The sequence below is a fragment of the Panthera pardus genome, unplaced genomic scaffold, assembly GCF_024362965.1.
Source record: "Panthera pardus isolate Hobbes unplaced genomic scaffold, ASM2436296v1 HiC_scaffold_13, whole genome shotgun sequence".
NCBI lineage: Eukaryota > Metazoa > Chordata > Mammalia > Carnivora > Felidae > Panthera > Panthera pardus.
The window spans coordinates 202,728,012-202,745,874 of NW_026526688.1; the positions used below are offsets into that span (position 1 = coordinate 202,728,012).

At 44.4% G+C, this 17,863-nt stretch overlaps 1 protein-coding gene across 1 annotated transcript in view; it reads right to left on the minus strand.

Moving 5' to 3' along the window:
* The window catches only part of GRK4 (G protein-coupled receptor kinase 4), a gene marked incomplete at its 3' end in the record, with an annotated part of 96,012 nt that overhangs the window by 19,750 nt on the left and 58,399 nt on the right, over positions 1-17,863 (minus strand). Inside the window, exons 9-10 of the mRNA XM_019453855.2 lie at positions 11,905-12,095; positions 1,484-1,521 (exon numbers count right to left, since the gene is read on the minus strand). Of these exons, the coding sequence (XP_019309400.2) occupies positions 1,484-1,521; positions 11,905-12,095 (229 nt within the window). The remainder of the gene's footprint in view (positions 1-1,483; positions 1,522-11,904; positions 12,096-17,863) is intronic.

Here is a 17,863-nt window from a genome sequence, read left to right on the forward strand (position 1 = left end):
TCCCAGCACTGCAAGAAGGAGCCTACACAGAACAGGTGGTGTTGCTAAGTTAAGAAGACAGAGATTAGAACTGAGGGAAGACAGGTCAGCTCAAATTTGTGGGGGAAAGTCCTGGAGAGGAGGGAGTGATGCACAGAAAGAACTACAAACATCTCCGTGGAGTTTCACTGAGTCCACTTAAAAGTAATACAAACAGGGGCGCCTGGGTGGCTCAGTCGGTTAAGCGTCCAACTTCGGCTCAGGTCACGATCTCGCGGTCCGTGAGTTCGAGCCCCGGGTCGGGCTCTGGGCTGATGGCTCAGAGCCTGGAGCCTGCTTCTGATTCTGTGTCTCCCTCTCTCTCTGTCCCTTCCCCGTTCGTGCTCTGTCTCTCTCTGTCTCAAAAATAAATAAACGTTAAAAAAAAAAAAAAAAGTAATACACACAAATGACTTCTGAATAACGAATGTACTCACATGGTGCTACAACGAACAGAATCACAAAATAATGTGGAGAGAAATTAAACGAGCCCCAAATATATGGGATTATATACTATTTTCTTAAACGGAATGATTTAATATTGTTAAGATGACAGTTCTCCGCAAAGTTTCTATAGATCCAATACCATTCCAATAAGAATCCCAGCATGTTGTGGGTTCTTTTGCAGAAACTGAATTACATACTGAAAAATATAAAAGGGCATTAGTGTCAGTGGAAACCCTGCTCCCCCTAGGCTATCTGCACTCTTAACAGTTTCTTATGAGTCTTCTTTTGTGTTTCTTCAGGTCTGTACGTATAAAGCAAATACAAACACACATTACTTCCCCTCTCGTTTTACACAAAAGGCAGCACACTCTATGCTGTGCTTGACCTCACTTCTTTCCAGGGAATGCTGTGTCTTGGAGATCACTTCCCGTTTCCACACAGAGTACATCCTCTGTTTTCAAAGCCACTTTCACGCCCCGCTGGTCAGCAGCACAGCACAGTGAACCGCGGGTTAAGGGCCAGAAGGCGTTTCCCAGTGCAGCCATCACCCCGAGAACTGAGGAGGGGCACCTGCTGATGACAATGAGCCGGTCCACAAGGGCCATTCCCCACCTGTGCTCGCAGGGTCCCCAGCCAGCCACCTGCGCTCCTGCTCTGTGAAAGAAGCCTAAGGCAAGGGCAGCGGGCCAGTATTTAGGAGGGCAAAGATATACCCCTCCAAGGGAAAAAGCAAGATATGGGCAGAGGAAAATGTTCTTACTTTTGAATTTATTTTAATATGCTTCTAGAACTCAATTATTAACAGAAAATTATGACCATCTCTGCTTCTTGCCTAAATACGGGGGAATGACAACGTTATTATCTCTATTAGATTTTGAAAAGAACACGTACCAGTGAGTTTCTCTTTCTGGTGTTGTTTCTGTTCTGCGATAAGAGGCTAAGTGCACATTAACTCTCTGTAGCCAGGTCCCTCCTAACAAAGCCTTATGCGTTAGACGTGAAAAGCTCACTCACTTACCAATGTCATCGAGGAGGATATTCTCAGGCTTTAAGTCTCTACAAAGGAAGGGACAACAACAAGAAGCTCAGTTATTCATAAGGCGACACTGTGACTCCTCAGCACCCAGCAGAAATGACCACAGATGTCTCTACTCTGAGCAGCAGCAAGAACGGGAGATGACAAGACCACCCTCTGTGGGTCAGCTCATGAGCCCTTCACGCTGTCGCCGGGAAGGACGAGGACCCCACAGAGGCTTCATCTTGGCAAACACCATGCATGTGCCAGCGGTGTGCGAACTGCTCTGCACAGGCCCGCGGATCTAACGGAAGGTCAGTAAGGAATTAGTCCATAATAAACTTGGCTGTTTCTCTCATCATTAACGTACTTTTTAAAATGTCAACAAGTGAAAATCCCCCGTATCGGAAGAACTCAGCTCTGGGGGTCAGACAGGCACGGTCTGCCACTTCTCCGCTGCGTGGCCTTAACCGCCCTAGGCCTCGGTGTCCTCCCCTCACAGCGCCATCCACACCCACCCGCTTCCCGGCAAGGCAGGGTTGGGGAGCTCAGGCCTTGCAGCGGGAAGCAGGTAACCAACAGCAGTGACTGCTATTGGCAGTTCGTTGTGAAGGGGAGGCGGGGAATACCACAAACTTTGAATAAATATAGATCACGAAAGACTAAGATATCTTAAAAGTAATATTTCAAGCTGCTGCTTGTTTGTTTCTTCCCTTAGAGAGAAAAAATTTTCTTTTTCTTTTTTTTTTAATTTTTTAATTTTTTTTTTAAATTTATGTTTGACAGAGAAGGAGCAACAGAGCATGAATAAGGCAGGGGCAGAGAGAGCGAGACACAGAATCGGAAGCAGGCTCCAGGCTGTGAGCTGTCAGCACGGACCCCGACGTGGGGCTCAAACTCACAGACCACGAGATCATGATCTGAGCCGAAGTCGGGTGCTCAACCAACTGAGCCACCCAGGAGCCCCCAAAATTTTATTTTTCAAAGGATTTACATTTAACTCTGATTTCCAGTATGGCCCTATCACAACACTGTGTCCCCTGAGCATCACCCCTGATCTGTGGCCAAATGACTAGAACCTACAGAGGAGGCAGAAGCAGCAGGACAGATGGACAGACAGTAAGCTAGTGAGAGCAATGGTGGCTGGAAGCGGCTGGCCACCAGAACGCTCTGTAGAGAGAGGCCCCGCAGAACCAGGAGCTGCTGAAGTGAGAGCACTGCCCACAAGGCCCACAGGCTGCACTTCCTGTAAAGCCTGCTCAGGCCAACTGCCACCGCCCTGGGAAAGGAAAGAGGTTACCTGGTTCCAAGCCCAGGGAGAGAAGAAGCTGCAGAGAAACATTTCCTGTAGCAACACCCACGCCACTGTGGTAACGGTCTCCCTGGGGACAGAGACCAGTGGCAGAGACGTGGGGGCCTTCTGTGTTTGCATTTTCTTTTCTTTTTTTATTTAAAAAAAATTTTTTTTAATGTTTATTTATTTCTGAGACAGGGAGAGACAGAGCATGAGTGGGGGAGGGGCAGAGGGGAAGGAAGACACAGAATCCGAAGCAGGCTCCAGGCTCCGGGCTGTCAGCACAGAGCCCGACACAGGGCTCGAACTCACAGACCACGAGATCTGACCTGAGCTGAAGTCAGACGTTCAACTGACTGAGCCACCCAGGCGCCCCTTCTTTTCTTTTTTTAAAAATTTATTTACTTAGGGGCACCTGGGTGGCTCAGTCAGGTAAGCATAGAGCCCAACATGGGGCTCAAACTCAAGAACTGTGAGATTGTGACCCGAGCTGAAATCAAGAGTCCGACGCTTAAACTACTGAGCCCCCCAGGCACCCCTGTGTTTGCCTTTTCTAGACCCATGAATATGCTCTTGCATTATCTGGGCGGAATGATGAACATTTTTGTTTTTTCCTTTATTCTTTTCTGTTTTAAAAAAAAAATCCTAATAAATGTTATTTTTAAGAAAAGGAGTCTTCCTTGACACGAAACTTCCACAGCCTCCTTGTTAACGTAAATTTACACTCATCACCACCACAATACCTGCCCACCCAAATTACTAGAACCTCCTCTGGGGACTTCCCAAGCCTCACTGCGCCCTGCGGAACTGGTCACAATACAAGCTGGGGCCCCGCCTGAGACCTCCCGACCCGACCCCGGGGCACAGCTCAGCAGCGCACACTCGGGGCCACCGTGCACAGCCAGTCCGCTCGCTCCGAAAGGAAGTGTGCTGTATCCGTCTCCCAAAGGAGTTAACAGTAGAGGCGGCCTTCGGGTCAGCTCGCTACCCACACACACCACGACTGTGCTTACCCACGGCACAGGCACCACCTCCTGTCGGGGCCACGGGATCTGTGAAGTAGCCGTGGGCAGAATGTGAGTCTCGAGGACGAGCGAAGCACAGGTGTCACGGGGACGCTCAAGGACAAGCTGGAACAGGCCCCAGACCACCCGCTTCTCCCGCACACGCCCGCTGTAAGCTGCGCGCAGATGAGCAGTCCACTGCCACGCTTTAGGCCACAACGTGTTGTTTCTCCCACCTTGCTCCAAAAACAATTTCTCCAGGCTTTTAGTCAACTTAATGGCTGTCTTCACGCATCTCCAAGTTGGGGCACGGGGTGTGGAGGACACTGGACACTGAGCACTGCCTCATCACTGGCCACTCACTCGGCCTCCAGGGCTTGGCTTCCTCACCTGCCCGGGGAGGGGTTTCCTAGTGATCTTTTCAGCTGCTTTTGGAGCCAGGAACACACGCTGACGTCAGCATGTACAGGAGGGTCCAAGGCTGAGGTTAAAAACAAGTGAGGTCGTCTTCTTACATTTGTACAACCCCCTCCCCCCCCCCCCCCCACACACACAGCCTGCTGACTTGGGTATAACTTGCATATAATTCGCTGTGCTCCCAGCCATTTAAGAGTGATCTTACACCTCCATGCTCTGGGGCCAGAAACTCATTTTCTGGCTTTATGTCCATCCTCTTCTTGTTAAAGACATTTTTGCCATCTGGATCACATTTCTCAGCCTGTTACTGAGGCGTAAGTTGATTTCTGGAGGCTGAGGCTTGAACGGCTCATCCGGTGACTTCCTCCCTTGTCCACATCCCAGTGCCCTGCTTTCCCCCGATGACCCTCTGTCTTCCTGGTGGAAAACACCTCACTCCCTGCCAGGTCCTGCCACGTAGCCGGCCTCTCCTGGGGAGTGAGGCCGTGGGTGAGCGATCTGCTGGGCACACTGTGAGAGTCAGGGGAAGAGAATGGCAAGGGCTGGCCCGGCCACAGGTGAGGGTTTCCTAAACCCTGGCAACGCTGGATCTTCAGTACAGTCTAAACAGACGTTGGTCTTGGGAAACAGCTCCACCCCCATCAGAAGGCATCAGAAGCAATGTTCTCCATCAGGGAAGGGGGAGAGTAAGGAAAAAAAGGCAAAAATAACTTTGGCTCGTTCCCTAGAGTTCCCTTAAACGTTCTTCAAGGTAATGGGGCTCATGAGCCTCAGGGCAACATTCTAAGGTCCGTCCCCATCCCCTGTCATGCCACCATGCCCCCCACTTCAGAAAAGCTCACCTGTCCAAGACAGCCTCCAGAGAATGGATCTGTTTAGTTGCTATTGTCGTTAGAGACAGACACTGCTATGAGGCAGAAATGTCCAATCTGGAAGGATGTGGGTCACATGCAGGTTAATAGTTCTTTTAAACATTAAGATCTGCCATTCTCACTTTAAATTAACTTCCATGTTTCAAAACCAATGGAAACAAGAGATTATCCTTTGAAGCGCTTCTTGTAAATGGTAGTTATATCTCTATTTATGTGTGTATTTGCACACTACCCTTCTAGCCTCTTGGTTATAAGCTTCCTGAGCACAAGGACTTCAAAATCCAATCTGTTCCCCGGAGTGTGCTTCTAGCATGCAACTAAGAAGTGTGTGTGCATCTGGGACTCAATATACATTTCTGGAATGACTGAATGATCCTTCCTGCTACTGAAAAATCTAACGTGACAGCAATAATCTGTACTAATGGCCTGTATGGGCCAATTCACTACTGGAAAAGTGTAGGTCCAAACTCTTTCCTTCCCACCATTAGTCTCCTGCACACCAACTGCCTTCTCCTTACGGTGAATAATATCATCTGCTTTTCAATCCACAACTCATTCACTAGAAAAAGAAATCCAATGCACAACGAAACATCCGTTTCCCTTAACAATTTCTAACTACAGCATTCCAGACAGGTGGAAATTTCATCTTGCTTAATTAAGGCAGAGTCAACTTTCTTGAGAAATGTAACAAAACAACAAAACAGGTTGATTCAGGTTTTTCCTCCTGTTATGGGAAAGAGTGAGGCACAAAGGATAGAACACAAGGCCTGGATCAGTATCCATCGTTCACAGAGAAGGTGACGAGAGACAATCTCTCTTCATCTGTAAATAGACATGATCCCTCGAAACTGTTGAGGCGGTAAATTACAGTGTATGCCAAAGGGCTCTGAAAATGCTGTGTGTTGTACAAATAAGTGTTATTAGTATATATCTTGACCATCTTTTGTTATTCATTTCATAGGGAGTGGTTTTCTTCAAAAAACAGTGATACGTGGAAACAAAGTGAAAGGGCATGTACTGCAAGTTTAAGTTGTTAAACTTGTTTATTATAAAATAAAACTGTAGAAATCATCCTGATTTAGTAACTACTTTTAGTTTTGTGAGGATTAGTAAAGGAAACGTGGTTTAGAATGAAATCTTGCCATTTGCAATGACGTGGATGGAACCAGAGGGTATTGTGCTAAGCGAAATTGGTCGGTCAGAGAAAGACAAATATATGACTTCACTCATATGAGGACTTTAAGATACAAAACAGATGAACATAAGGGAAGGGAAGCAAAAATAATATAAAAACAGGGAGAGGGACAAAACATAAGACACTCTTAAATATAAAGAAACAAAGGGTTGCTGGAGGGGATGCGGGAGGGGGGATGGGCTAATGGGTAAGGGAAACTAAGGAATCTACTCCTGAAATCATTGTTGCATTATATGCTAACTAACTTGGATGTAAATTTTTAAAAAAATTAAAAATAAAATTAAAAAAAAAAAAGAAGTGGGGCGCCTGGGTGGCTCAGTCGGTTGAGCGTCCGACTTCGGCTCAGGTCATGACCTCACGGTCCGTGAGTTCGAGCCCCGCGTCGGGCTCTGGGCTGACAGCTCAGAGCCTGGAGTCCGTTTCGGATTCTGTGTCTCCCTCTCTCTCTGCCCCTCCCCGATTCATGCTCTGTCTCTCTCTGCCTCAAAAATAAATAAACATTTAAAAAAAAAAAAAAACTTAAAAAAAAAAAGTGAAACTGCTATGTTATATGGTAGTTTTAGTTTTAATATTTTGAGGCACCTCCGCACTGTTTTCCATAGTGGCAAAATTGAAAACATTTTAAAAAGGTAACTCATTAAAATTTTCATAGCCTTTTGCCATCTTCACCTGCATACAGACTATACATTGTTATGTAAAATAATTCTTGTAATTTAAAAGAAATTACACTACCCAAACAATAGCAAGCAGAATGTGCCATCCCCAGAGAGGCTGAAGAACACAGAGAAGGTTGTTCTCTGTATCCAGCTGCTAGTAGGCTGGTCTCGGGAAAAGCTTTTACATGGAAAGAAAGCATAGCTGGTCCTTGAATAACATGGGTCCCCTTACACATGGGTTTTCTTACAGTCTAGTGCTGTAAATGTATGTTCTCCTCATGATTTTCTTACTAACATTTCCTTTTCTCTAGCTTGCTTTTCTGTAAGCAAATAAGGTAGAATACACATAACATACAAAATACATGTTAATCGACAGTTTATGTCATCAGTAAGGCTTCCAGTCAAGCGTAAATTATGAGTAGGTTAAGTCTGGGGGGAGTCAAAAGTCTTCTGTGGATTTTTGACTGCAAGGGAGTCAATGCCCCAACCTCCAGGCTGCTCAAGGGTCAAGCACACTACCCAGAAACCCAAGTGCTGTTTAATAAGGAATTGGTTATGCCTGCACGTTAGTATTCAGGTGGTGTCAGGGCATGGACCCATGGAGTCTGTTCCTAGCTAAAAGCACTTTAGTTCATCTGATTTTGTAGAAACTATGTTCTTAAGTTAACTTTTAAAGGACGTTCAAAACCCCGAAGGCCCGCAGTCCCCTTCACATGTCTGCATAATGAACAGGCAAAAAAGTCGCACGAGAGTTTGCGAGTGAAAGTTCTCAGCTGGACTTAAAACGCATGCACAAATACCTTTATTGTTGTTCTGGTTTTTTGTTTAATTTTTTTAACCTTTATTCATCTTTGAGAGACAGAGACAGAGCATGTCCGGAGGGAGGGCCAGAAAGAGAGGGAGACAGAGAATCCGAAGCGGGCTCCAGGCTCCGAGCTGTCCGCACAGAGCCTGACGCGGGGCCGAACTCACAAACCGCAAGGATCGTGACCTGAGCCGAAGTCGAAAGCTCAACCGACTGAGCCACCCAGGTGCCCCTATCGTTGTTTTGTTTTAATTAAACGGTTGATTTCTTAACTGAAGATAAGGCTGCACACTCAAAAGCATCACATATCTCTCAAGATTACATCTACACTTTCATTCACCTGCTTTTTGTCATTGAACAGTCTAGACAAAGCCATGTTATACGTAGAGGAATCTAAAGGTACGACACAACTACACGGGAAAACCACACAACCGTGCTACTCACACCTGCTGTCCGCCTCCCGAGTGCTGTGCGGCAGCCCAGCCCCAGGGGTGCTCCTGGGCCACACTGAGTCTGGCGCTTCTTTTGTGGCTTGTTGTTACGCTGTTTCAGGCATTTTATGGGAACAAAAAGCAGAGGACTACAGACAAAAAAGATGAAATACTCCAGGAAAATTACATCTGCAATAAAAGACCCCAACGATGCTCTGGCACTTTAGCAACTTCTTAACCTTTTCCAAAAAAATAACAGATACAAACAGGCACAGCCTAGGGCCTGGCAGGCAACAGAAAGCCAACATGTTTTTTGTTTGAGACAGAGAGGGAGCAAGTGAGCAAGGGGCAGAGAGAGAGAGAGAGAGAGAATCCCAGGAGGGGCAGAGGAAGAGAGAGAGGGGAGAGAGAAGCAGGACTCACCCAAAGTGAGGCTCGAGCTCACCTGATGTGGGACTCAAACTCGTGAACCGTGAGATCATGACCTGAGCCAAAGTCAGATGCTTAACGCCTGAGCTCCCCAGGCACCCCAAAAGCCAGCATGTTTGCTTCTCCCTTCCTCCTCTCTTTAGGACTGCTCTGGTTTCCATGGACTCCTCTGCCCACTTTCTCCAGAATGCAAACACAACGCTCATCTCCCCTGGAAGAACGACCCCTTCTCCCTCTGCCCAGATCTTAGCCATCTACCCAAGCTGCCTGGTGAGTCCCAGCCCCTCTGGGAAGCCTTCCCCGACTTAAAGCACTTCTGGTAGAGAGAATCCCGGGAGCCCATTAGGCTGCAGCATCCGTCCTGCTACTTCCAGTTTGGCGAGAGGCACGCGGAAGGCCTGGCACCCTCGGGGGAAGCTCCTGCGGAGGAGGGTGAGGTGGCCCCCAGGCTCTCAATTCTGACCGCTAACATGCTATACCCTAAGGCTGGTCTAAAACCCAACCTGAGTGCCTCCTCCCTTCTGACCTTAGACTTGAAATAGTAAAGCATTTTTATTTGTACTGTCCCTCTGCAAAAAGGAAGGTCATCTTTCTGCCACCTGGTCTGATCAAGGTTGTCAAGAGGCAATCTCTGACAACAAGAAGTAGGCCACAAAAACCTTTCTTTTGAAGAATGCAAGCAGTGCTTTACAGGTCCTTAGCTTAAAAGAGGAGGGGAAGGTACCAGCAGAGGCCGAATGCCATCAGTCATTCATTCAGCAAACACTTAGTGGGCACCTCCCGATGGCAGGTGTTGTGGACACAGCAGAGGAGGAGACAGGTATTCCAGTTCCCAGGCGGTGCCGGCCAACCCATGCCTTTCACCTGCTCTGTCGGAGGGCAAGGGGAAGCCTGAGGTGGAAGGTTGCGTTCATAGGAAGGTTCGTTTCTAGCCAATCCAGTAATCCACACCTCAGAGGCACGGCAGTTTGGCCCCAGACCACCACAATCAAGGGACTATCACAATAAAACAAGTCAAATGAATGTTTTGGTTTCCCAGGGCACATAACACTTATGTCTACACTGTACTATAATCTATTAAATGTGCAACAGTGTTATGTCTAAAAAAAACAATGAATCCCTCAATTTAAAAAATACTTTATTGCTAACCATCATCCGAGCTTTCAGCGAGCTGCAACCTTTCTGCTGGTGGAGGGTCTTGCCTTGACGCAGACTGCTGCTGACTGATCAGGGTCCTGGTTGCTGAAGGCTGGGGTGTCTGTGGCAGTTCCTCAAAACAAGAGAATGAATTTGCCGCCTCTTCCTTTCCCAAATGATCTCTCTGTGGCACGTGATGCTGTCTGACAGCATTCTACCCACAGTACAACGTCTTTCAAAATTGGAGTCAGTCCCTTCAAACCCTGCCGCTCTTTATGAACTAAGTTTATGCCATATTCTAAATCCTTGTTGTCGTTCCAACCGTCTTCACGGCATCTTCACCAGGAGAAGAATCCATCTCAAGAAACCACTTTCTTTGCTCCTCCGTAGGAAGCGCTCCTCATCCGTTCAAGTTTTATCCTGAGATCGCAGCCATTCAGCCCCTGATCATAGTCCTCTTGCTGTTTCCACCCCATCTGCAGCGACTTCGCCACGGAGTCTTGAACCCCTCAAAGTCCTGCATGAGGGCTGGAACCCGCTTCTCCCAAACTCCTGTTAATATTGATATTTTGACCTCTTCCCATGAGCCACGGCAAGAAACGTTTTCGTAAGGACATCCAGAATGGTGAATCGTTTCCAGAAGGTTTTCAATTTACGCTGCATCAGAAGAGTCACCATTTATGGCGTCTACAGCCTTATATTTTTTAAGATATGTGTTTCTTAAGTAGTAAGACGAAAAAGTCAAAGTTAAAAGTTACTCCTTGCTCCATGGGCTGCAGAATGGATGTTGTATCAGCAGGCATGAAAACAACATTAACCTTGCTATACATCACCAGAGCTCTTGGGTGACTGGGTACAACGTCAATGAGCAGTATTACTTTGAGAGGAATCTTTTTTTCTGAACTGTAGGTCTGAACAGTCGGCTTAAGATATTTGGTAAACCATGTCGTAAACAGATATGCTGTCATCCAGGCTTTGTTGTTCCATCTGTAGAGCGCAGGCAGAGTAGATTCAGCACCGTTCTTCGGGGCCACATTCTCGGGGGCAGGGGGAGGGGACACTGCCATGCTAACTCTGGGACAATGAGCAGCAGTGTCTCAGAGTGAAGGAAGAAGGGCCACAGTGAAAAAAAGCGTCCGACAAGCAGACCACATGTGCAAAGGTATGAAGCCCTGAGGACGCTTGAGAAGACTGTGAGCTGCAAATTTGTGCCCAGCACGAAGGCAGGGAGTCCCCATTCGGGGAGCAGCAGGACACTGGGTTGGAGCAGTCAGTGAGGAGCGGCATCACACAGGCGTCACACAGGGTCAGGGGAGCCAGGCCCACAGGGGTCCAAGCTAGGGACAGCATGACAGGATCAGATCCCCATCACAGGAAGGCCTGTCACTGGTCTCACGGAGGAGGCACTGGGGCAAGACTGGCATTAGGGAGACCATTCAAGTGTCTGCCTGCCAGGTAACCTACGGAAGACCCAAACTAAGCCGGTGACCCTAACGAATGATCTGGGAAACATTCAGGGGTGATTTCACGACCAACTGTATGGGGAAGATGAAGGCAGGGGATACACAGAGCCCTTGGGAATTTCAGGAAAAGGACACGGTGAGAAACTCCTGTAGGGAATGGTCTCCACATAGAGGTGCACCGCCACACAGAGGCGAAGGGACGGGCTGTGCAGGGAGGGGTAGAAAAGGGTGTCAGAGCCCGTGAGCTCCACACGTAAAGGTGGAAGGAAGGACTGCTTTCCCTAAAACTAAATATTCGATCATACTAATTTAATTCTACCTATTAAATTAAACTTAATTTTCTTTACTGAATTCTAAGGCACAAAATATTAAAATATTGAGGCATTTAATTGTACGCTATTTTGTTGGAACATAGTCTACAACCTTAAATAGAGCTCTCAAGATGCCTAAGAATCTGGGAAATGGGCTCTTCTTACATGAGCAAAACTGCCTACATTTCATCAACGTAACAAATAAAACCAACCTACTAGAGATGGAAGAGAACTGAAAAGAAAACCAAGGTCCCCCACCGACTGACCCCATTTCCTGCGGTGTGAGTGACCACACCCTACAAATGGCCACCAAGGGGCCCCGTAGCCCTTGTGCCCAGGCTCGTGAGGGGTCAGCAGTAGCCGGGTGGGAGTCTTGGGCTCTCGGGCCCAGGAGTTCGTTCTGTTCTTACCTGTACACAATTCTTTCTTTCTGTAAGTCCTCCAAGCCACAGCACAGTTCGGCCGCATAGAAGATGGCTCTCTGCTCATCAAAGCCAGGGCTGCCCAGGTTGTAAATGTGATACTTTAAGTCCCCTCCATTCATAATGGTCAGCACCAAGTACAAGGAGTCTTTGGTCTCATAAGTATAAGACAAACTAACCTAAGGACAACAGCAACATAAAAAACAAAGCACAAAAACCTGCGCATTCATTGGTGATTTACTCTATTTGCTAACATTATTCAAATAACCCATGTTAGATTTATAATTAGAAAACCCAAATACTATATGCTTCAGGAAAATGCCTATCATGCATCTGGCGCTTCTCAGGCATGTACCTATCAAAGACTTTACAACAGTTCTGTACTGCAAGGACAGAACCTTCTGTGGCTAAGTGGGTAGGTGGCAAAACTTCAAAGACACTTGGGACTATGATTTATCAAAGCTATGCTCTCTAATCATTGAGCACTGATAGTCCATACTTGTAGAACACCCACGTTTAGCATACAAGTTAAAGACACTCTCCACAGTAGTGCAAGAGGGGTCTTGCTGCTGCACATCCTTCCAACATTTTGTGCCGTCAGTCAATGCTGGTGGAGGCATAGTTGTCTCTTACTGTGGTTTTAATGTGCATTTCTCTGTACATACAAATAAAGGAGACACTTCTCATAGTTTTTCATATACTTATCCATTTGCAACCTCTTGTGTGAAGTACCTGTCCAAGTGTTTTGCCCACTTCTCTGTTGGTATGTAGGTCAATTTGCGTGCACGCGCACACACACACACACACACACACACACACACACACCCACACCCTGCTGGGATTTTGATTAGGACTGCATTTAATTCATTTAACCTATATATCAATTTGGGAGAAGCAATATCTTTATATGTTGATTCATATGAATGTTCTGATCCATGAACATTATTTGGTCTTCTTCAATTTCTTGTAATAGCATTTCTAGCTCTCAGTTTAGAAGTCTTGCATATTTTCATTAAATTTTTGCCTAGATTTTGATATTTATTGATGCTATTATAAATGGTATCAATTAAATTTTTTTTATTTTCTAACTATTTGTGGTTGGCATTGTATCTAACTATTTGTGGTTGGCTAGATACACAATAAGTTATATAGAAAGTGTTAGGCTTTCATCATACATAATCATATTGTGGGCCAGTCAGGGTGGGCAGTGGGAAGCAGGAGGAAATGAGTGACAGGTACAGGTCAGGTTCCACTGATCAACTGTAAGCAGGGAGTAAAAAATGTTACTTTATATCTAAAGGAACTAGAAAAAGAACAAAGCTCAAAGTTGGTAGAAGGAAGAAAATAATAAATATCAGAGTGGAAATAAATGAAATGGAGAGTTAAAAAAAACAATAGAAAAGATCAATGAAACTAAAACTTGGTTCTTTGAAAAAACAAAATCAATAAACTTCTAGCCAGACTTGTCATTAATAAACAAATACATTAACTTTTTTAAACTCAGAAATGAAAGAGAAGTTACAACTGACACCACAGAAATACAAAGAATCATAAAAGATTAATATGAATAATTACACACCAACGTATTGGGCAGCCTAGAAGAAATGGATAAGTTCCCAGAAACCCAACTTTTCAGGACTGAATCACACAAAAATAGAAAATATGAACAGACCAATTATAAGCATTGAAATTGAAGCAGTAATTTAAAAACTCCTATAAAAAACAAAAAGTCCAGGATCACATGGCTTCACAGTTGAGTTCTACCAAACATTTAAAGAAGACTTAGTACCTATTCTCAAATTTTTCCAAAAATTGAAGAGGAATGAAGATTTCCAAATTCATTTTACAAGGCCAGAATCACCCTGATTCTGATACCAGATAAAAACACCCTGAAACCAGATAAAAACACTACAAAAAAAAAGAGAGAGAGAGAATTACAGGCCAATAACCCTGATGAACATAGATGTAAAAATCCTCAACAAAATATTACTAAACCAAACTCAACAACACATGAAAAGGATCATACACCACAATCGAGTGGGATTTATTCCAGGGATGCAAGGATGGTTCAATACCCACGAATACATCAAGGTGATACACCACATTAACAAAATGAAGGATAAGTATCATATGATTATCTCAATAGATGCAGAAAAAACATTTGACAAAATTCAATATCTATTTATGATTTAAAAAACTCTCAATAAAGTGGGTATAGAAGGAACATACCTTAACATAATAAAGGCCATATATGACAAACCCACAGCTAATACTATACTCAGTGATAAAAAGCTGAAAGCTTTTCTTCTAATATCAGGAACAAGACAGAGATACCCACTCTTATCACTTTTATCAACATAGTACTGGAAGTCCTAGCCATAGCAATTAGGCAAGAAAAAGAAATAAAAGGCACTCAAATTGGAAGCAGTAAAACTCACTATTTGCAGACGACATGATAGTACACATTGAAAACCTTACAGACTTCACCAGAAAGCTATTAGAACTAATCAATGGTATCAGTAACATCGGAGAGTACAAAATTAACATACAGAAACAGGTTGCAGTTTTATACACTAATAATAAGATATCAGAAACAGAAACTAAGAAAACCATCCCATTTACAGTTTTATCAAAAGAATAAGATACCTAGGAATAAATTTAACCAAGGAGGTGAAAGACCTGTACTCTCAAAACTATAAGGCATTGATGAAACAAACTGAAGACAAAAATAAGTGGAAAGATATTCCATCCTCATGGATTAGAAGAATTAATATTGTTCAAATGCCCACAGTACCCAAAACAATCTACAGATTCAATGCAATCCCTATCAAAATACCAATAGTTCTGGGGTGCTTGTGTGGCTCAGTCAATTAAGCATCTGACTCTCGATCTTGACTCAGGTCATGATCTTATGGTTCATGGGTTTGAGCCCCACTTTGGGCTCTGCACTGACAGCATGAGGTCTGCTTGGGATTCTCTCTCTCTCTCTCTCTCTCTCTCTCTCTCTGTCCCTCTCCCACTCACACACTCACTTGCTCTCTCCCTCTCATTCTCTCTCTCAAAATAAACATTAAAGAAATACCAATAGCTCTTTTCACAGAACTAGAACAAATAATCCTAAAATTTGTATGAAACAACACAAGACTCTGAAAAGCCAAAACAATCTTGAGAAAGAAGAACAAAGTTGGAGGCATCATGCTCCCTGATTTCAAACTATACTACAAAGCTGTAGTAATCAAAAGAGTATGGCATTGGCATAAAAACAGACACATACATCAGTGGAATAGAATAGAGAGCCCAGAGATAAACACATGCATATAAGATCAATTAATTTATGACAAAGGAGGCAAGAATATACAACCAGGAAAAGACAGCCTGTTCAATAAATAGTGTTGGAAAAACTGGACAGCTACATGCAGAAGAATAAAGCTGGCCACTACATTTTACCATACACGAAAATTAACTCAAAATGGATTAAAGACTTGAGGGGTGCCTGGGTGGCTCAGTTGGTTAAGAGTCTGACTCTTGATTTTGGCTCAGGTCATGATCTCAACAGTTCATGGGATCGAGCCCCACATCAGGCTCTGTGCTGACAGCACAGAGCCTGCTTGGGATTCTCTCTCTCCCTCTCTCTCTGCCCACATGCATGGGTCTTCTCTCCCTCTCTATCTCCCCCGACCCCCCGTCTCTCTAAAAACTAAATATAAATAAACATTAAAAAAATAAAATGCTTAAAAATGGATTAAAGACTTGAATGTAAGAACCAAAACCACAGAACCCCTAGAAGAAACCACAGGAAGTAAGCTCTTTGGCATCAGTCTTAGGAATGTTTTTTCAGACCAGTCTCCTGAGTAACAAAAGCTAAAATAAACAATGGGATTATAGTAAACTAAAAAGCTTTTGCACAGCGAAGGAAACCATCAACAAAACAAAAAGGCAACCTACTGAACGGAAGATATTTACAAATCATATATCAGGTAAGGAGATAATATCAAAATATATTTTCTAAATTATACAAATATGTTAAAAAAAGACCTGATGAGAAAATGAGCAGAGAACTTGAACAGATATTTTTTGTGGTTTTTTTGTTTATTTATGTTGAGAGAGACAGATACAGTGTGAGCAGGGGAGGGGCAGAGAGAGAGGGAGGGAGAGAGAGAGAGAATCCCAAGCAGGCTCTGCACTGTTGACACAGAGCCTGACACAGGGCTCAAACTTATGAAACCATAAGATCACGACCTGAGCTGAAACTGAGAGTCAGACGCTTAACTGATTGAGCCACCCAGGCACCCCAGATATTTTTCCAAATGTACATACATACATATACATACAGATGGCTACCAGGCACATAAAAAGATGCTCATCATCACTAACCATTAGGGGAATGCACATCAAAACCACCACGAGGGGCGCCTGGGTGGCGCAGTCGGTTAAGCGTCCGACTTCAGCCAGGTCACGATCTCGCGGTCCGTGAGTTCGAGAGCCCCGCGTCAGGCTCTGGGCTGATGGCTCGGAGCCTGGAGCCTGTTTCCGATTCTGTGTCTCCCTCTCTCTCTGCCCCTCCCCCGTTCATGCTCTGTCTCTCTCTGTCCCAAAAATAAATAAAAAACGTTGAAAAAAAAAATTTAAAAAAAAAAAAAAAAAAAACCACCACGAGATAGCATTTCACACCTATCAGTATGACTAGAATCAAAAAGACAAGAAACAAGCATTGGTGAAGACGTGCAGAAAAAGGAACCCTTGTACAACTGTTGGTGGAAATGTAAGTTGGTGCAACCACTGTGCAAAACAGTATGGAGATTCCTCAAAAAATTAAGAATAGAAACACCATGTGATCCAGCAATTCCACTTCTAGGTATTTATCTGGAGAAAATGGAAACACCAATCCAAAGAGGTATCTGCACCCTTCTGTTGACTGCGGCATTAGTCATAATAGCCAAGATATGGAAGCAACCTAAGCGGCCACTGATAGATGACAAATGGATAAAGATGATGTGATGTGTATACAGGAGAATGAATATTGCTCAGTCATAAGAAAGGATGGAATCTTGCCATTTGTGGCAATGTGGACGGACCTAGAAAGGACAATGCTAAGCAAAACAAGTCAGTCAGAGAAAGACACCACATGGCTTCACTCGTATGTGGAATCTAAAAAGCAAAACACACTCACAACAAAACAAAACGGAAACAACAAAACAGAAACCGACTCCAACACTAAACAGGCTTGTTACAAGAGTAGGGAGGAGTTGGGGGTCAGAAAATAGGTGAAGTGGATTAAGAGGTACTAACTTCGGTTATAGAGCAAATAAGTCAAGGAGATGTGATGTACAGCGTAGGGAATACAGTCAATATTTGTAACTTTTTAATAACTTGTAATAACTTTGATATGGTAACTAAGCTTATCATGAGAATCATTTCACAATGTAGAAAAATATCAAATCACTATGATGTGCACTTGAAACGGATAGGATATTATTATGTCAATTATCCTTCAGTTGGGGGAAAAAAGGATGAAGGAAGTTACTTCCAGGTCCCTTGGGAGAGGCCAAGAATATAGAAACTAAAATATTTCATTTTAATAGAATAAACCATAGATACCGTTTATGTTCCCTTCATAAAGCTAGATTATGGATTTCCATGTTTCAAGGTAGTTATACAAATATATTTAAAGAAACCCCCAGATGAGCTGATTTTATGAAAGATTTTCGTGTCACGGGTGCAGAAGTGACCTATCATACACGGAGACGTACATGATGGCTGTGCAGGCCCCTGTTCTGGAACATTTGTTCCCTACCACAAATCAGCGAACCTCAGTACTGAGACATGAATGACCGGGACGAAGTAGGTGTAACACTACAAATTCTTTCATAAAGTACCTTCCTCTCCCCGCTTCAGGCAGACCCTCCTGTTGCCGTAGCTGCTACGGGAGATAGGTGATGGGGTGAAG